Source organism: Podarcis muralis, chromosome 3 (genome assembly GCF_964188315.1).
Source record: "Podarcis muralis chromosome 3, rPodMur119.hap1.1, whole genome shotgun sequence".
NCBI classification, from domain to species: domain Eukaryota; kingdom Metazoa; phylum Chordata; class Lepidosauria; order Squamata; family Lacertidae; genus Podarcis; species Podarcis muralis.
Genome location: NC_135657.1, coordinates 29,478,271 through 29,499,673, shown reverse-complemented (window position 1 = coordinate 29,499,673; position 21,403 = coordinate 29,478,271). Strand labels below are relative to the sequence as shown.

At 42.6% G+C, this 21,403-nt stretch overlaps 1 protein-coding gene across 1 annotated transcript in view; it reads left to right on the top strand.

Moving 5' to 3' along the window:
- Positions 1 to 14,414: 14,414 nt before the first annotated feature.
- The window catches only part of RAB3GAP2 (RAB3 GTPase activating non-catalytic protein subunit 2), a 47,745-nt gene continuing 40,756 nt past the window's right edge, over positions 14,415 to 21,403 (top strand). Inside the window, exon 1 of the mRNA XM_028724609.2 lies at positions 14,415 to 14,673. Within this exon, the coding sequence (XP_028580442.2) occupies positions 14,544 to 14,673 (130 nt within the window). The 5' untranslated portion in view covers positions 14,415 to 14,543. The remainder of the gene's footprint in view (positions 14,674 to 21,403) is intronic.

Genomic DNA, 21,403 nt, shown 5'->3' with positions numbered 1-21,403 from the left:
CTAAGTCCCACCAGACACAAACAAGACAAACTTCTAACAAAATGCGATAAATATCAGGAAGTATATTCGCTTTAAATCTAAGTACACCAGTGCTGATGAGCTAAGGCTTTTGATACCATCGGCCGTAACATCCTTCTGGACCGTCTAGAGGAGCTGGGAGCTGGGGACACTGTTACACAGTGTGAAAGTGATGGTGGGGGATGAGTCTTCAGACCCCTGGGCTCTCAATTGTGGGGTGCCTCAGGGTTCCGTCCTCTCCCCCGTGCTTTTTAACATCCACATGAGGCCAATGGGAGAGATCATCAGGGGGTTTGGGCTGGGTGTTCATCAGTATGTAGACGATACCCAGCTCTACCTTTCTTTCAAATCAGAAACAGTGAAGGCACTGAAGGTCCTGTGTGAGTGTCTGGAGGGCAGTTGGAGGTTAGATGGTGGCTAACGGGTTGAGGTTGAATCCTGACAACACAGAAGTACTGTCTGTATATATGTGTGTGTTGTGTAGTGTACAAACAATGGCATTTATATAGCAGCCGGTGTCATTTAAATATGCTTTTATGAGCCGATTGAAGCACTTGCATTTCCCACTCTGGTTTTATGTTTCTTGAGAGCTCAAGTGATTCACACAAGGCCTCTGAGTCTTTAGCCGTTTAAGAGGCAGGTACAGATGGCTTAGGAAACAATACCAAGTGTAGATTAACGCTGGGCTGGCAGTGCACTCTGCTGTCTTCAGGTACTTGGCACCGTGTCAGCATTTGTCTCTTACTATTTAATAATGCCCATAAAACCTGAAAGCTACAACAAACATAATAAAGTCATATTCAAGGCCACATGACATTAGACTCCATTTGTAATTGTTTCCATTACAGTTAGGGCTTGAGGCGTAAAATTTGTGTCTTGACTCTGGAGCCAAAGAACCTCAAAGATAATGAAGACCTGGACATTTGGGATTGTGTTTGAGAAAGCCTGATGTTAGGGAAATGATGTCCATGGAGAACATTGTGGTAGGGAGGAGACCAATCTGGCTAATGAAGGAGCAGTTTCTCCAATGCTTGCTTTCCTCTTCCCTCCTCAATCCTTTTTTCTTTTGTATCATGTTTATTAGGTCCTACCTGCAGGCTCATAATTTATATTCTCTTTTAACTTCTGTACAAGGTTTAGTAAAATTTTGGGCAGTTTGGAAGTGTTAAATAACAAAAGCAGTGCAAGCTCATAGCCCATAAAGAAGAGAGGAATTCGCTCACATGAAATACAATTCTTTCTGTTAATGTTGAAATTCACCTGCAAGCTACAGCTTTGAGGCTGCAAAGTGAGTCTGCATCCAGAGAGCCAGTTACACCCACACACCCCTTTGGGTACATTTAAGACTGTATTTATTATAATTAATTTCTGTACTGAAATACAGGTTGAGCAGACATTAGGTACAAGAGTGCACAAAGCAGGGTTGGCCTCATTGCAACAGCAGCTCAGCTCCCCTAAAGCAGGTGTGAGGAATCGATGCTCTTCCAGATGTTGCTTTATTTACTCCTAATTCTCATCAGCTCCAGCCAGTGTGGGTGAAGGAAGATGTGAGCTGAAGTACAACATAAGAGCCACATGTTCCCCATACCCAGCCTGAACGTTCCAGTTTGCAGTTTGTGAGTGCTCCTAGAGCCCTTAGGCTAGAAGTGCCTTTCATCAAGTTAGACCAGGGGTCGGCAACCTAAGGCCCAGGGGCCACAAGCGGCCCATGGGGTCATTTAACTAGCCCCTGAGATGCCCCCGGACCGAGCTGCCCACTTAGCACTGCACTAAACTGGCACAGCACGGCGCAGAGACTAGCTTCCACGGCACTGGAAATTGTGTCTGCGCAGAAATCGCCTCTGCGCAGACGCCGGAAATCACAGGCGTGCGCACGATCTGGCCCACGGAGGGATCTCTGCTGGAGTGAACTGGCTCAGGCGAGGTAAACCTTGCTGACCCCTGGGTTAGACTGATGTACCAACCACAGACCTATCCAGACAGAGATAGCTCTGCAACAGTTACTCATACTCTGATAATGTCCCTGTTGGATTGCTGCAATGTGTTGCATGTGTGGGCTTACCTTTGGAAATAGTCTGAAAATTTCACCTGGTGGTCCAAGCAGGGCAGCAAGACTGCTATCAGGGACTGGATGGTGTGATCATAGGACACTAGTGCTTTGTCACCTGCACTGTCTCCCAGTCCATATTTGGGGCCAATTCAAAGGGCAGGCTTTGCTTTTTAAACTCTAAGCAGCTCAGATTGCCTAAACAGGGTTTCCCAAACTTGGGTCTCCAGCTGTTGTTGGACTACAACTCAGATCACCCCTAGGACCAGTGGTCAGGGATGATAGGAACTGTAGTCCAAAAACAGCCGAGTTTGGGAAACCTTGACTTAAAGGTTGCCTCCTCCTGCATGTACAGTACTTACCTAGGTCTTAATATATATTTTTGGAGCTCCTCCTCTGAGTACCCCCACCAAATGGAGTACAGTAGGTGGCTAGTAGAGGGCCTTCTCAGTGGTGGCACCCTAGTTATGAAATATTCCTCACAGAGTGGCTTGCCTGACACCTATTATTTGGCCTTTCAGGTGCCTGATGATCAGGGCCCAATTTAGGTTTGATGAGGCCCTAAGCTACTGAAGGTAATGGGGCCCTTTTTATGTCCAGCTGTCCTTTGTCAGCAACAAATTGTCGCTGTTTTTTGTGTTGAATATATATTGAATATATGCTATATGGTAGTTTATGGACCTAATAGGTATCTACTGTAAAGCCATTTGCACATAACAAAATATGTATTTTCTCAAAGTAATTGTTTAACTGAAATACAATTAAGAAGTACAGTCATACCTCGGGTTGAATGTGCTTCAGGTTGAGCGCTTTCGGGTTGCGCTCCATGGCAACCCGGAAGTAACGGAGCACGTTACTTCCGGGTTTTGTTGCTCGTGCATGCGCAGACACTCAAAATGACGTCACGCGCATGCACGGAAGCAGCAAAACGTGACCCGTGGATGTGCCGTCGCATCTTACATTCTATTCAGGATGTGAACGGGGCTCCAGAACGGATCCTGTTCGCATCCTAAGGTACCACTGTATATTAATAGTGAAATACAATATATAGAAATGAGCAAACCAGTGATATTTTAGGGAGCAGGCTAGCAGGTGAGGCCCACTACTTACATTATAGGAGCCTACACAACACGAAACACTCTTGCTGTATGTAGGTTTTATTTTATTTGTTTTTTATCTTATATTTTGGAAATGTACATCCAGGTGTTTTTCCCTTTAATTTTTTTTGGGGCCCCCAAGAGAGTGGGGCCCTAAGCTATAGCTTGTTCAGCTTATATGTAAATCCGGCACTGCTGATGATGTTCCCTAATTCCAAAGTCTTCTACTGGTCTATATTTATGGATTTTTAACACCTGTTAGGAGGAATGCTGCTATTAGATTCCTTATGTTTTAGTTTCATCTCCTGCTGCTGTTTTAAGCTTATTTAGGTGTTATCGTTTCCCCTTTTTATGTAACTGTGTTACTTTTGTTATTGGGTGGTATATAGTAAGTAAATGAATCCATGGCTAAATCCCAACTGTTTCTAAAAGCTCTCCTAGCTACTTCCATTAGGCTCAACAAATTGGTTCCATGATCCCCTGCCCTGGAATGACTTCCAGCTATATTCTAGATGGGTTGGAGGAAAGGTCTTCTTTTTGCAGTCAATAATCTTATTAATTGATGCCCACAGTCCTCACTGAATAGCAGACTCCATTGCGCCAAAGAACAAATGTGATTACTGTCACATTCTGCATAACAGAACAGCATGGTTTGCAACAATCCAGCCCCCACAACGACAAACTCACTTGATATCTCCATCTGTTTCTATTAATCTGCCTTGACACTAGCCTAAAATTAAAATGATAATGCTAAGAGTTTTATTGTACAGTACACACACACACACACACACACACACACACACACATATTTGTCGAAGAAGATAGATATGTAAACAAAGAAGAAAACAACAACTGTGGATTAACACTTGAATGCAATTATTTTTGCGTGTTCAGACCCAGAAACCTCCCCCCTAAATAAAGTCACACTTGACTCAAATTTTAGTTTTGGTTTTTGGCAGAATTTAGGCCACAACTTTATTGATTACAGTAGGTGAGTGGTTGCATAGGCTCTGGTTCAACTAGCTCCCTGCACCCTTGCACCAGCATAGGTCAGCCAAGGGTGAACACCTGGGTAGGCGAAAAGCCGGGAACAGACTATGTTCACCTTCTAAATGGCCCCCTGGACTCAGACACGGGCACAACACCCTCTCAGGGGTTGACCAAACCAGCTGAGTCCCTGGATTCCTTTAACGGAATACCCTTCACATAGGGATGGCGAGACCATTCTCCTATCCCTATCACCTGAAACAGTGCCTATCCGCAACCTTACTAATTGTGACGATTTGCTACATGGCAGGCAAAACCCAAATGGCAACAGCCAATCAGCCAAGTGGGGAAATTCCTGCCGTGCCCCTGTCCCAACGACAGACGACACACGATGGCATAGCAAGGTCAATAGCAAAATGCCCTAAAGGTAGGGAGAGGTGGGCAGGTATTCCGAATGCACAAGCCGAAAGAGAAGCTCTGGGTCACGTGCATGGGTATATATAGGTCTCTCAAAACTTTGAGACTGCACCCCATTGGCCAGATTGAACCCAACATCGAGGGACCTACCAATCGGGTGTTGTGGCTGACCAATCTTACCCACCCACAACATAGGTGGTCAGTCTACAGGTCTCACCGCAACATGTGCCCTCTTTTAGGGAGGACACAATTTAATGTATTTTTAAAATGTATTTTAATGTATTTTTAATCTCTTGTTGGAAGCTGCCCAGAGTGGTTAAGGAAACCCAGCCACATGGGCGGGGTATAAGTAATTATTATTATTATTATTATTATTATTATTATTATTATTATTATTATTATTATTTCCACCTGTAAAGAATGGATTCTGCTATAACAGGACAATTAGTTTTGTTTATTAGTTATTATTTTCAGTTATGCTCAAGATTTCCGTGTCTCTCTTCTCTTTCTTTATATAACTGTTTAAGCACTTTGTTATTATGATTCCACATTACGAACCTTCAGATTTGTTGCAGAAATAATGCAGTCTTGTGGCACCACAAAGACTAACATGTTTATTGTAACATAAGCTTTTATGGACACTAGAATAACCTTTCTTGAATAGTGGAGAACAAACCAGCTGCATCTTAATTCATATCAGCTTTTCATTTACGCCTTGCTTTGCTCCTGAACCTATTTCTGTAATAACTTCAGATTTGAATAAACAACGTAGGCTTTTCACACAGTCAGTTGCTCCCAGTGTTAGACTCGTAGGGCTAGCAGCTGACAAATACCTCGTAGATAGATGTCTGTAGGCAGAGCACCCCTTTTCCTGCTCTGCTTTTTCTGATCCATTTCTGATTTTGTCATAGGATGTGTTTGCTGTTTGGGACTGAGACTCTGGCCCACAGTTGGAGACAGTTGAGCTTCTGACTGCCAGTTGTTGGAAACCAAAGGAGAGGGGAAATGCTATTGTGATTGGGTTTTGTTTGTGGGCTTTCCACAGACATCTTGTTGCCCACTGTATGAACAGGATGCTGAACTAGATGGACCAAAGGCCTGATCCAGCAGGATCTTTTGTTCTTAAGTCTGTGCTCTTGGATGCTCTTTACTGATGGTTGTAATCTGACTACATGTTTTAGTTGCTGCTGTTTTAGTTAATGTATTGGTGTTGGTCATTGTAAATACAAAAAAAGTATTAAATACATAAATATTAAACCACATTCTGTGACAAATTCTCTAGCATAGCATCAAAACACCCTTCTCTACAGATGCATTGTAGAGTAGGGTAGGCCTTTTAAAAAAAGACTAGGTACAGTGGTACCTCGGTTTACAGACGCTTCAGGTTACAGACTCCGCTAACCCAGAAATAGTACCTCGGGTTAAGAACTTTACCTGAGAATGAGAACAGAAATTGTGTGGCGGCGGCGGGAGGCCCCATTAGCTAAAGTGGTACCTCAGGTTATGAACAGTTTCAGGTTAGGAACGGACCTCCAGAACGAATTAAGTTCTTAACCCGAGGTAGCACTGTATTTCATTCAGGCAAGATTGCCACTTGCTAGTAAAGTTTACTGTGCAGCTACAGGAGCTGTTGCATTGTGGCTTTCAGTAAGTCAGCCAAAGATTCCAGTTTCTAATAAAAAGGGCACCAGTGAGAGAGGCAATATGCAGACAGAGATATACCGGTATGTATCACAATATAATTTTATGACTCCAAAACTGATCTTTATTGTACTAACCATCCTCCAAAGCTTAATGATGCCAGGAAAAACCTTTACATTGTAAGTATCATCAACAGATGCCTGATTTTGATTAGAAGGCTTATAGGCTAAAAAACAGATTTGTCCCATACACACCAGTGAACTACATGTAATTCGACAAGTTTGATGCAAGCAACAAACTAGCTTAAAATTGAACTCTTTCCCCTTTAGAATGTGTTCTAAACCAATAAGGGACATGCTTCCACCAGTCCATTCCTCTCTTCTCTCATACTTGTTTTCCAGAAGCTTTTTCATACATCATTCTCTGACTGGCTTCTGTCTCAGAGTAGGAAAGAAGCATAGGAGAGAAAGCAGTCCCAGCACAGGTTGTGGAAAGACCAGGGTTACTTAGCTGAGGACCAAACGACAGGTTACACCTCAGCAAAGCATTTCCAGTAGAAAAGAGGAAACGAAATGCTTAACTCTTTTCTTGCAAACATACTGCAGTGCTGTCATATAGATTCCTTCCTCATGGTGTGTGTTGCCTCTGAAAAACTAGAAAGAAGTGCACTCAGTCTTTTAAAGCTGTTTTTTTTTAAAAAATAAAAAATAAAATGTGAAACTAGTATTTCAGCCTTCTCCTCTGTTTAGCTTTCATAATGTCTTTGTGGGCTGGTGTTTTTAATAGCTGAAATGATACTTCAAATACTTCATGCTTAGTAATTGATGTTACTAAGTTTATAGATTCAATAGGTCTACTCTGAATACCGCTTAGGTTAGCTAAAACTCTTGGGATCTATAACAACAACAACAACAACAACTATTTATTTATTTATTTATTCATACATACATACATACCCTGCCCATCTGGCTGGGCATCCCCAGTCACTCCCAAGTGAACATTAAATATACAATAAAAGATCCCTAAACAGGGCTGCTTTCACATGTCTTCTAAAAGTCAGATAGTTGTTTATTTCCTTGACATCTGATGGGAGGGCATTCTACAGGGCAGGCGCCACCACTGAGGTCCTCTGCCTGGTTCCCTGTAACCTGGACACCTATGACAAGTGTGGGGAAGCTCCAGCCCACGAATCAAGTGTAACCCACCAAAGTCACACTGGCTGCTCCCTTGCCCTCTGCCTCTACCCTCCACCCACCACTGATATGCTTCCCATGATGGAGGGTGGGCATACCCTGTAAGGGAATGCAATCCTTGTGCAGAAAAGGTCCCCTTGCAACAGGTTTATGGTGTGCTCTTCTCTGGTATCAGTACAGGTGAAGTTTGGTCTGTAAATACTTTAAATAATATACAAGCGCACAAATAAATCACTGCTGAGTTGCACCCACAGTTTTGATGCCTGAGAGTATAATGGTGCATCCTTAGCTGTTGCTGTTGGCTATAGATTACCTCTGATGTAGCAAAAGCAGGTGGCATCTGAGTGGCTATAGAGGTCCTTTTCCCCTATAGAACACAGTGGCCAATAGCTGGGACAGTCAGCATTGGCCAGTCGTCTTCTACTTGGAGGAGGCGAAATGGCAGGTGGACAGAGATCATCTGGCTGTGGGATAATAAGGCAGATTCATTTGCTGAGCAGGATCATGGCTTGAAGGTGGCTGATCTCCATGGTCTAGTCTAGTGAATGTTGGTGGGTGAAAGCTGGTTGAAATTCCCGTTCTGAAGCCAGTGGACAGAAACCAGTGGACATTTGTGGGTTGACGCCAAGGCACAAAAGTGAACGAATGCGGAATAACTTGTAATCTGAAAACAAATCCCTGACAGAATATCCAACACATTCTCAGGAATAAAGACTTTACCCACTCGCAGATTGTTTGCAAGCAGGAAAGTAGGCCAGGTTAATTATGTATGAGGAATGCTCCAACCTATTTTACTGTGCAGTAAATTTGCCTGTATCTGTGGTGGAGGGCTAAGTTCCCTGGTCCTTCTACCAGGCTTCTTAGCACAAAGTCCCCCCTGAACTCATTGTCAAAGATGGTGAGATTTGCTTTCCTGACATCCAGCTTTTCGCTCATTAAAGGCCACCAGCTCTGTAGGTGTCGTCTCCCCCACCCACCCTGCTTTTCCACCCCCTGATCACATCGCTGCTGTTTCTTTCAGATCTGGGACATCAAAGTCTTACTCTAATGAATACAGGCACTGAAAAGCTGCACTTCAAATACAGCAAATGAATATTTTTGTTTGGGTGACAGTTTCTTAACAAGGTAGTAACGGTACAGTTATACGGATATGTCAGCCTTGCTTTGAATGATGACATAAAAGCACAGAAGGCCGTAAACTTTTAAGCACTTCTCATCATGGGAATTCTGAGACATGCATGCTGAAAGCCCATAGATGAGATAAATTTTTAATCCCTGGAGGGAGATTGTTTCCCGTACGTCTCAAAATAATACCCACCAGAATTGCAGTGACTGACTATCTCTAGTGGGGCAGTCCTACCACTAGGCAGAGTGTGGAATAATTCTGTTAATTCTCACCAGAATTGTATGAATGGTCTGTCTCTAGAGGGACAAACCTACCACTAGGCACAGGGCAAGGAATACTTCTTTGTAATGAAGAGCTTATTATGATAGATCTTTGTCGCAAAGATCTTTCAACAACTAGCTGGAGCGGAAACGGTACAAGAAGAGGAGGAGGCAAAAGTGGTTGCACTCTCAGCAGAGCTGATGGAGCCGTCCTGCTTCCATTCTCATTCTTTCTCTCTGCTGCATCCTGATGGAATGATTGAGTTTATTTTATTTATTTATTAAAAAAAATACTTATATACCCCTATTTCATAGAAAAATATCAAAGCAGTGTACAATGCTACATAAGACCATACAGAAAAAACATTAAAAATTAAAACTAGACCATTATTATTATTATTATTATTATTATTATTATTATTATTATTATTATATTATTATTATTATTATTATTATTATTTTATTCATACCATGCCTTTCCCCCTGATGGGACATCAGTTAGCTATTGCAGAAAGATGTATTTTTAATGGCCTGCATCGGCATGTCAGCATATCTTTCAGTAGGCATTTAAAAGCATACCCTCCAACATCTCAGGGGGGCAAATTGGGACACCCCCCCCCAAGTACTCGCTCCAACAGCACATATACTAAAATTGGAACGATCCAGAGAAGATTACCCCTCACCGTGTTGCCATCGTTGTCCTTACCCTGCTGCCTTACCTTTGCTGGCTAGTGCCATGGCAACCTGAGGCCACCTTAGAGTGGACAGCTAGGCAAAGACATCCTGGGCGCGTATGCAAGCCCAGCAGTGGGCCTCTCTCACTCTCTCTCTTCCAGGGGCTGATGGGAGTTGTAGTAGAGAAAGACACCATGCTGGTGAGGAAGGGAAGAAGTAGGTATCAATTTGACTGTCTGATTCAGGCACCCAAAGGTCATAGGACCATCTCTGGGCCCAACTACACATGACACCAAATGATCCATTAGAAACGACACCAGTGTTGTGAAAGTGTAACAACAGACACAGGGAGCGCTGTGTGTATTTGTGTGTGTGTGTGTTTTCACAGAGACTGCTGTACATAGGGAGAAGGAGGTTTTATACTTCCCTACTCAGCTGTGATCCCAACTAAAATCGCTCCTCCCACTATTAGCTACTATTAGCTTTGGTGGTATGGGGGCGGGGAGTAGGTCACCCTGATGCCATTGGAAGCCCTTGTCCCACCGCAAACAGAAGCAAAAGGGCATTATTCTGATTTGGAGTGTGGTGGGGCACACATTGCCGATCTGCACGCCCTTCAAGGTTTTGGTTAAAGAAAAAAAAAACTGCAAACAAGGTAGGACGTGGTTTGGGTAGTTGCTGGGGAAATGGGCAAAAGTCCCCTCCCCCCTCTCTTTTATTAATAGATGCATCCACTGGATCAAAAGCAAGTTGAGGCACCAACTGGATTATACACGTAACCACAATAAAACCAGCCATTTATAAGAAATTACAAGAAATTAATTTTTCAGCCACGTTGTCCATCTCCCCCCGCCACCCCACTGAGAGTTTTGTTCCAAGAGCTTATTTAGAATGCAACGCTTAGAATTTTTTGGGAGGGGAGATTTCCCACCTAGTATTAGACCATTTAAAATTAATTGCACTTGACGGTTGATCTGTTCAGTTCAACTCTAACTTTAAATGAATAGGAATCCTCTAGGTTTTCCCATGAATTCTGATGCTTGTGGTATCTCTTAGAAAGGGAAAGAGTGATAGCTCTAACAGCTGCTGATGTAAATTACTTTGTGTTCCTAAAATGAAACATTTATCTTCCAAAAATGTTGCATTTTACTTTACTTTTTTTGAAAGTGAAGTTTTCAGAGCACTTTAAAAACTGGCTAAATTTCAATTAGCTTTAGTGAATTTCCCATTTTAGAAATGTTGGGCTCTTGGTTGCTTAGCAACAGCAGGTCTCTGTACAGCCAGGCAAGCATGTAAATCTGGCCTTGAAAGGTGAGGTGGGGGGGAAAGATGGATCAACTCCCTTTAGGCCTTAAAATTGCATAAGCCCCTTGTGAAAGTCATGAATGTTTTAAAAAGACAGGGCAGCCTTTCTGCAACACATCTTGGACCATTTTATTGTTTATCACATTATCGTTCAGTTAAAAAAATAAAGCTTTGAACAAGTAATCCTGGCGTTTGCCTCAGAAATAACCTTGGAGTTTTGGATAAAACTAATACACATTGATAACACACATTTTAGTCAAATGTAAATGCAAAACTTAGCCTGGCATTATGGGCACAAACCTCTGGCTATGCACTCCCTTCTCCCCCCTCCAACAGGGTCGTGAGGAAGAGATTGGAAGCTTTTGCCTCTATTTTAAATTAACCATGCTTTATTGTTACACCCAAACGCCAAATCGTGGTTAGTCTTAACTATGGTTGGGAACCTTCTTTCTAAGTGCTTAGTTAAATTTGCATTTTGTACAAGCCAGGTCCATCATGCCTGCCCAAAGTCATTCATACTTGCTCATCTGGTGGACCTAAGATGTTTTTTCTAGATTGGTTCTCTGGAGTATATCTTAAATCAGATATCAAGACCTGTTGGAAATTTCAATTATCAGGATGTTAGGTAACATGTGCTGAAGTTCAGCTCTGCAGAGAAAGAGTAATTCATTTACTGAATTATTTATTTCCTTGTTTAATGCATTACTTAATATCTCAGTGCTTTGGTAAGTTCTGCATGCATAACAGAATCCAAATGGGACATTACAGAATTTAACAGTGCTCATTACAATCTTTTCTCTATGAGATGAAGGCACAGACAAGTGTCACTAAAAAGGGCAGCTATTGGCAGCCCTCCAGAGCCCTGTTGCTTATGCATAAATCTTAGATAAGTGAAACAGACCAAGATAATGGAACAAAGGAAATTGAATGATGCTCCATTGATTTGTATAGCATGAGGGGAAAGGAGATGCAATCAGGAAAACGGAAGGGGCTTCTGTTGACAGTCTGAAGTTGAAGTTCAATACCCACTTATCTAGGAGAAAGCCACACTCAACTCTATGAATCTTACATTTGAATGGCTATTATAGCACTGCACTCACTGTCAGACTGCAGTCCTTTGAACACTTTCTTGGGTGTGAGCCAGCTGAACACAATGGGACTTACTTCCTCGTATTATTATTTAATTTATTTATTTCATAAAATTTATAGAGCGCTTGAGTGTAAAAAGCCTTGAAGTGGTTTAGAAAAAAACATTTGAACAATAAAATCAAGAAAAATCCATATTAAAACATACACAAGTTAAAATACTAATCAGATTAAAATTACCTCAACTTTCTATGCATCTGGGCTTGTTTCAACAATGATGTTTTCAGCAAGGGCTGAAATATGCATAGGAATGTGCAGATTGGGGGGGGGGGAGTTTTCCTTTGCTGAAGCCTTGCTGAAGATCTTCTTCAGCAAGGCTTGTTCTTCTATATGCTTAATCATTTGAGGCTGATGCTTTCCACAAACATGCCCAAAGCAGATATTAAGTTCACTGATCTGTATTTTTCTGGTTTTGTCTTTATAAGCTGGTGTTACATTGACTACTTTCAAACACTCTAGAAAAGAAGCAAATTTTAGTAAAAAATTGCATATTTGTGTTAGAAAACCAAACAATTCAGGATATGTTTTTATTTTTTTAAAGAAACTATTTTAGGTGTACCAGCTAGACCTGCGGAGCTGTTGCATTTTTAATTTGTCAATCTTACCGCACATAAGCCCACCCCAAAGCAGGTACAGTAGTGGTCTGATCCTTTACAGAGAAACGCATACGAACAGTATAGCCAGGGGCAGTGCTGTGGCGCGTGGAGCTGCTGGGACAATTGCCACGGGTGAATTTTTCTGGGGGCTGTGTGTCTCCCGACGCCCTCCCCTAGCCAGCCCTGCACTGTGGTGGCCATGCGCCCTTCGATCCCAGCCTCACCAGCAAATGGGAGGCTGGGGTCGAGGGATGCATAACTGTTGTGGGCTTGTGCCATCCTCCCCAGGGCCCAGCTTTGCAAGGCAGCAACGATGTTTGGGTCACCAATTGAGTAGTTCCGCCACATTGATCACCATATATTTTTTTAAAAAAATAAAGGTCCATATAGTTAAAGCCATGGTTTTCCCAGTAGTGATGTATGGAAGTGAGAGCTGGACCATAAAGAAGGCTGATCGCCGAAGAATTGATGCTTTTGAATTATGGTGTTGGAGGAACAAAAAAAATTCCTTCCAGTAGCACCTTAAAGACCAACTAAGTTAGTTCTTGGTATGAGCTTTCGTGTGCATGTACACTTCTTCAGATACACTGAAACAGAAGTTGCCAGATCCTTCTATATAGTGAGAAGGTGGGGAGGGGTATTACTCAGAAGGGTGGTGGGAATGGGTGATTGGCAGATAGCTGTGATGAGCCTGTTGACGACTCTTAACGACTGCAATAGGTCTTAAAGGAAAAAGCCAGGGGTGAGAAGGTGAAAAATGGCTTTGTCATGTATAATGAGATAAGAATCCAATGTCTTTGTTCAGACCAGGTTTCTCCATGGAGAAACCTGGTCTGAACAAAGACATTGGATTCTTATCTCATTATACATGACACAAAACCATGGAGAAACCTGGTCTGAACAAAGACGTTGGATTCTTATCTCATTATACATGACACAAAACCATGGAGAAACCTGGTCTGAACAAAGATCTGGCAGCTTCTGTTTCAGTGTATCTGAAGAAGTGTGCATGCACACGAAAGCTCATACCAAGAACTAACTTAGTTGGTCTTTAAGGTGCTACTGGAAGGAATTTTTTTTGTTTTGACTATGGCAGACCAACACGGCTAACTATCTGTAACTGGTGTTGGAGGAGACTCTTGAGAGTCCCATGGACTGCAAGAAGATCAGACCTATCCATTCTGAAGGAAATCAGCCCTGAATGCTCACTGGAAGGACAGATCCTGAAGCTGAGGCTCCAATACTTTGGCCACCTCATGAGAAGAGAAGACTTCCTGGAAAAGACCCTGATGTTGGGAAAGATGGAGGGCACAAGGAGAAGGGGACGACAGAGGACGAGATGATTGGACAGTGTTCTCGAAGCTACCAGCATGAGTTTGACCAAACTGCGGGAGGCAGTGGAAGACAGAAGTGCCTGGCGTGCTCTGGTCCATGGGGTCACAAAGAGTCGGACACGACTAAACAACAACAAAGCATCACATCTCAGGTTTTGCTGTACTGGATTATCTCCCATGTCAAAGCGGGATACAAAAATCCACAACGTGTGAATACAAATTTCCTATCCCTGCTAGTTTTTAAACATTAAGCTTCATTAGTTCCATAGTAAATCCGCGCCTGGTCTCCCTAAATCTTTTTTTTGAGGCTGAGTCGTCCTGAGTTCCAGAGCCTCCCTCCCGCCTAAGCCGCTCTATTAAAGTACCCCGCTGGCCCTCCACCGGCTTCTTTCTCCCACGTGACTAGCGAAGCGTCGCCTGACGTGAGGCCGGGATTATCCGCCCCGTCACCGCCTCCTCCTCTGAGAGCCACGTGACCCCAGAGCCGTCATTCAAGGTTCAGCTCTCCTCCCTTTCCTTGCCTTCCCTTCATGCGCGTGCGCGGAACTGCAGGCTGAGGCGCCGACGGCTTCCGGGTTGTGTTGGCTGCCGAGCTCGCGAGCCAGCTCAGGCCGGGCGCAGGGGGGCGGGGGCGGCTGTCGCGTTTAGAGAAAAGGGTGGTCGCGGGCAGAGGGGAGGGCGAGAGCCCGCTTGGCGCCAACATGGCCTGCGCGCTCGTGCCTTTCTGCAGCTTCCAGGACCTGGAGTCGGCGCGGGATTTCCTGTGTTCGCACCTTCGCCAGGGGGGCGGTGGCGGTGGTGTAGCGGGGGGCGCCAAGGAAAGCGGCGGAGGTGAGTGAGGGGACCGAGAGGGTGCTGGAAAGAATGCACTCCAGCAGCTCTACCGGTGCTGCAGCTGCCTGTTGTCCTCCTGTCAGTCATCGCTCAACTTTTCCATTATTGGATGATGGGACACCAAAAGGCAGAGGATGGCGGGGGGAGGCGTCGTCGCCTCATGCCCAAGGCACCTTTCACCACTCTGGTTTTTGGGTTTTTTTCCTGCTGTGGGCAAGGCCCAGGGACTCAGATCCTTCTATGACGTTTACTTAGAAGTAGATCCCTTTAAGTAGAGCTCCTTCCGATGCTAATAGAAAGCCTTCTGCTTGCAGATCCTGGTACAGCTTCATGTTCCTCTGCTCTGTGTGTGTCGGTGAGAAGGGAATGACAGATGGGCTGTTTGTGGCAGCCTTGCATTTACACACTAGCCTAGTAGCCGGAGGCGAGTGGAGTAGTTCAGGGAAGGAGTGATGGCATGCTCTTGTCTCTCCACTGTTGCTAGCATAGAAATACAGCAGGCTGCTGTAGGAGAGGAGTTATTTCTCTTCTTGTGCCAGCCACTGGTACACAAGTAATATTACTTTGCGGGCAAGTAACTTTTTCCTCCTTTACCAACTTATTTACAAGTCTGACTTGTGGCACCTGTGAGTGCCATAAGTAACGTGTGTGTGTGTGTTACCTGTGCTCTGTCTCTTTCTACAGAGGGGACTAGGTGGGATCCTTTGCTCTGTGGTCTTACTGACTTGAAGTCCATGGGCCGTGTACTGAACATTGAGTGACGATTCACTAGTTGGATTGACTTTTTGGGTGTGGTGGTGGTGGGTCATAACTCTGAGCCAAAATAAAAGTTATGGCAGAGTGGTTTATCCGTGTAACTTCTGGATGATTTGGGGATTCCTGCCGGATTCTGATAATAATGTCATAAGTCAAGTTTTGTGAATAAACTAGCCCAGGAGTACGTAACTTGCCTTCATTTGCGATTGTCAAAGATGATGTTGTCTGCCTATCCTGTGAAGGCCAAATGCTGAACGGATATGTTATGTGTACTTGCATTATATTCCACATGCCTAACTTGGACCTTACGTTTTAATGTCCCTTTCATGAGGTTAAAAAAAAAAAAAAATAGTGCAGAATATTAGTGCAGCAAAGCAGTTATATTGGTTCAAACAGCAGAAGATCTAGCAAAATGTGTTTCAGATTCAGAGGGCTCACAGGACACAATCTTACTCTTTGCAATAACAAAACAAAATGGTACAATCCATGCACACTTACTTGGAAGAAAGTCCTGCTGAATTCAGTGAGGCTGTTTCTTGCATATGTGTGTTTCAGGATTGTAGCTTTACTGTACATAGAAAACTAGATGTTGGGGGAAGGGTGCTCCTCCTAGCTTCTTTTTGACATACAGGTACCAGTATTATTTCTCTGAATGCTGGAGATTTTTGTGGGACGAGCATTTAATCATGTGCACCCATTTACAATCTGAAGTTAACTGTAAATGTCTATTGCCTTTATAAAAACATACCATAATAAGGTAATTGTTCTTTTCTTAAAAGAAGGGGTGTAGTTTTAGCAAAGATCTGATGTAATTCTGTTTGTTTAACAAAATTAATACACTGTACTGCTTGTTTGTAAATAGAACCTTTAAGTGATTTACTAAGCATTTTGTTAACTCTTGTTGTGGCAATTGACTTTTCTTGAAAGACACTTTGCCTTTCATCATGGCTTGTAAAAAAGATAAATTGTTTTACAACAAAAACTCAAAATTACTGAGTCTGTCACTGAAGTTTGGGCTTAGTGGCGTTTACTATCCAAAATAGTCCCTTTCTCCTCTTGTCACTTGTATGTGCTATCAGTGTAATAGCCTTCTGATTGAATTGATTCAGCTATGTGCTTTATGGAATAAAAATATCTGTCCTGTAGGCATGAGGATTTTCATCGACGTACAGAGCAGGCAAAATATATTCTCATTGCTGCTGTCCACCCCCACCCCCCTGATATTGAGAACTCAGCAGACGTACTCTGTCCTTATTTCTTGTGGCTTTCAGAGGAGACCTGGAAGTGCTATTCTTTAAGGTAGCTCCTGAGCAAAAATGACCTTACATAGCACCTCCTGAGTGTACACAACTTGGAAAAGTTTTCACTAAACAGTATGCCATCTGTGTTAGAAATGTAGCCAGAAAATTATATTCTCACTTGTCACACCTTTTTGGAATAAGACAACAGGCGACACAGTATTTTCTTGTGTTCCATTGACTGTGTTGCATAAACTATTTGTCCTATTAAAGTAAGCCATAGATGTAATTTACAGGGCATGTTTTGAATTTGGTACCCTGTGCAATAGAAATAATGCTTCTCTTTAGTGAGGAGCAGCTTTGGCCCTGAGAAATGATTGTGAACAATAGAACCACAATTAATTTTCCACATTATTTGTATATCATAGAACCATTGAATTGTAGAGTTGGAAGGTAGCACGTGGGTCATCTAGTCCAACGCCCTGCTATGCAGGAAATCAAAGCCCTGGAAGAGTTATCATTAGCTTTTAAAGTGTGGCTTCCTTGTACCAGAAGAGTTCTGCAAGAATGTCCCTAAATTTTAGGGTGTTGGCAAGACAGGATAATTAAGATTTCCTGACAATGTTGTGCTTAATCTACATGATCCTTCATAATTTGTTAGCTTTGTACATTTAAAATTTAGGATGCCTGTGAAATGTTATAAAGAGCTTATAAATAAGAGCAGCTTTGGAACCTGATCTGTGGTTACTCCAGATTATTTACTCCGCATTTATTTTGTGAACCTCCCTGAGATCTTTTGATGAAGGGTAGTGTTTAAATCTAATCAATAATAATAATAATTTAAAAAATATTATTATTTAGGGTTATTGCTGATCTTTTGTGGGCTTTGACAGAGGGAAGTTTATACATGCCCTTTAAAAATGTGTTGTGGGGGGTTATTGGGTTGGTTTTGTTTCTATTTGGATTATGTATTTAGTGTTTTTAGTGAAACCTGTGGTATATAAATTGAATAACTTACCCCCCCCACTGATGCATCCTGAACTATTAAAAATGAAATTTATGTACCTTGAGCTGTAGATAATTGCTAATATGACTGACAATGCAATCCCAAACAAATCTCACCTGGGAGTGTGACTTTCATGCTTAGGATACCACAGATAAGCTTCAATGCCAAACACAACCATAGTTCCATGCATAGGATTCTCCTGCTTTTTGATGCGACTATGCTGTCTGAGTAGTGTCTCAGGGATTGAACCTGAACTAATTTTTTGCATTTTCTTGCATTTGCAACAAGCATGAGCCTTGATTTGAAAAGCTCTAATAAACCTGCATATTGCTGTAAGTCACCTATAGCCTAGAAGGAAAATAGAACAAGAAGTGTTTTGAAGGCTTTCCTGCCTGGTCAAGTAAAGGTAATTGTTTCTTGCCACGGACAAGTAGGTAACTATTTCCAAGTGAGGAGTTATGGTGGACTTAACTGGCAGAGGAAGTTCAGATGTGCAGAGGTTGGAATGGTTTGGGAAAGGTTTTTACTGAGGAAGAGAGTTGTCATGAATAGCTTACGATGTCAGCATGTGCTTAAAATTTTCAGTTTGACCTGTCATAAGATTTAGAGCTGTAATAAAGAGACACCAACATAATAAAAGCAACCAAGCTATTAAATTAACTGTTTAATATTTCTCATTGTGCAGCAGACTCCGTGCTAATTTTAATAAAAACTTGGCTGTATTGCTAAGAGGCTATTAGTGTCATGCCACAGAAAATCACCCCAGTTAAGATTACACCCGGGATAATTTGTGTAATTGGATTTTTCCAAATACGTACTGCATTTTAAAAAAGCAGTGCTTAAGAATAAGGGCCTGTTTAAATTTAACTTCCGTTGTTATTCTCTTCGTTTTGGTGGAGTTTAGGTGACCCAATTGGCTACCACAATGAGTTAATTAATGGTAGATTTATTGAATTTGTATTGATTTAAAATAAAATCATAGGGTGGAATCCAGTTGGTGCCTTGCATTTATGGAAAGTATTTCTGATTCTGAAGACACTTCTGCTAAGAAGACACTTCTCCTAGTACGTTTCCGAGCACAATTCAAAGTGTTGGTGTTGACCTTTAAAGCCCTAAATGGCCTCGGTCCTGTATACCTGAAGGAGCGTCTCCATCCCCATCCTTCAGCCCGGACACTGAGATCCAGCGCCAAGGGCCTTCTGGCGGTTCCCTCATTGCGAGAAGTGAGGTTACAGTGAACCAGACAGAGGGCCTTCTCGGTAGTGGCGCCCACCCTGTGGAACACCCTCCCTTCAGATGTGAAGGGAATAAGTAGCTATCCTATCTTTAAAAGACATTAAAAGCTTCCCTGAACAAGGCTGCCTTCAGATATTTAATGCTGTATTGTTTTTAACACTTGATTGGGAGCCGCCCAGAGTGGCTGGGGAGACTCAGCCAGATGGACTGGGTATAAAAAATAAATTATTATTATTATTATTATTATTATTATTATTATGAAAGATAAGAGGAGGAAAGAGTTTGTTATTGTTCTTCCTGCAGCCCTGCCCCCTTGACATCTTGCTCTGTTTCAGAGGGTTCCTCAGCTCTCTGGAGCCACTCTTTGGTGCTGGAGCAGGAAGGAAAGGGGAATTGGCAGACATGTCCTCCCCTCTTCCATCTGTGGAAGCATCCACTGGATTAAAAGACCTTCCCTGAGCTGAGTGCAAGGGCACCAAAGGGATTTACCCATAAAGATCATCTAGTACATTGGTCTTCAACTGGTAGGTTGTTTACCCTCTACTGCAGGGGTTGGCAAACGTTTCCGCCGGCTGCATCCCAGAAGTCAATCCCCGCGCGGAGCTAAACTGGTGCACCACGCCGGTTTAGCTCTGCGTGGGAACTGACCGTGTGGGTGGCAAGGGCCGGGGGGCAGTTTAACGACCCCCTCGGGGTCCGTGGGCTGCAGTTTGCTGACCCCTGCTCTACTGGGTCCTACCGCAATGACAGAACTTCCACTGTACAGATATAGGGCCAAAACTAAGAAAGGAGTTCCCAAGTGCATGTTTGGGTTAAATGTGGGTCTGGCAGGCTTGAACACTGATCTATTTTATTCATCTGAAGGTCTCTGGGCGGTTCACAGCATAAAAATGTAAGTTAAAAACACACAATACATAATAAAGACAAGAACAAAACAAACAAATACCCCCCCCCCCAGTGGATCGCTTGTGGCTTTTTGGCAATTGCTTCTTTTTAATAGCAATACTCTGATTTATTTATCACTTCATTCAAGTATTTATGTACTTCCCTCTCACAAAACATTAGGGCAGGGTGCAGCAATATATAAAACCCTTTAGGAACATTACAAAATTAACAGCATTTTCATTTTCCAGATGTAATGGTGAACATGCCTCTTCTAGAAGGCTTCAGAATGTATAGAACAGAGTATTTCACAGTTGCTTTCTAACAGTTACTGGCTTAACTTTGCATAGGATGAGCTCCTTATGATGCTCTTCTGTGCTTTTCATTCAGTTTCTCCCTAAGACAAAGTGAAATATGTCTGCCATAGGGATTTCTAGCTTTGCTTTATTAACTGCACAAACTCGAATATTTCTAAATTTGAGTCGGAGGTGGAAATCATTTATTCTGGTTGTTATGCACAAAGGTCGAGTGACTCACTTCTTCAGAATATGTGGAGACCTTTTCAGTTCAATAAATTGCTTTTCCGTGGGAGTTTTTATAAATAGCTGTGTGTGGGTAATGGCTTTAGCAGCAGTGGTTACTTCCAAAATGGTGTACATCAGTGCTGGCAGTAATAAACTTCTAATTAAAAGCAGTCCTGCTTAGACATTTTGGCTTTGGTATTCTAATGCCATCTTTCCCTGAGTGGAATTAATTCAATATGAATCTATGTACCTGATCATAATACTTGGAAATGGGGCAGAATAGTTTTGCTGTAGTCTAGCTGGCTTGATTTTGATGCTTTTTGTAGCCCTAGCAGCTATGCTGAACAAAATTGGCAGAAAGAAAAATATGCAATGATCTCAGGAAATATTGAAAACTGAGTGTTTTGTTCTAGTATTGCCTAGTCAGTTAGTGGCCAAAAGCAGTAGATTCTATGGCTTTATAGTCCCTTTTGGCATACTGTGTTAATTGCCTAAAGAGGAGAAAAGGGAAACTGAGAAAGCCAGTTGCTTTTCAGTTTAAGTTGTGAAACACCCAGCTTCTTCAGTATGTGACAGAAATTACAAAGAAACGTCTATTTCTTCTTCGTCGTTTCATTTTCATGGTGATGTCAGGGACCACAGCAAAGTGCTCCTGTTCCTAGACAGGTGTATCAAAATACAGGACCTGTTTTAGTGAGCTATGCTAGCCCAAAGATCTTACACTGCTTCTGTGAGACGATCAACATGTTTATAGAAAGAGGAAATATGTAAGTTGTGACATATAGTGCTTATAGCAGAGCTTATACAGAAGGCAGCATGGATACTGGAGCAGACTTGCAAAACCCGGGAACGAGCAAGTTGAAGGCATCTCACCAGACATGTTCAATGAAGAAGTGGTTTGATTGACATCCTGTTTTTGTTGCCTGCCAGTTTCTACAAAACAGTTGATTGACAAATACTAGTCAAGCTACATTTGATTTGATGTGAGGCAAGTTGTGCAGGTCTGCGTGCCCAGTGATTGCTGGCTCAGACTTCTCTTCCTGGTCAGGTATTTCGACTCTGCACCTTCTGCCTCTGAGTTGTCT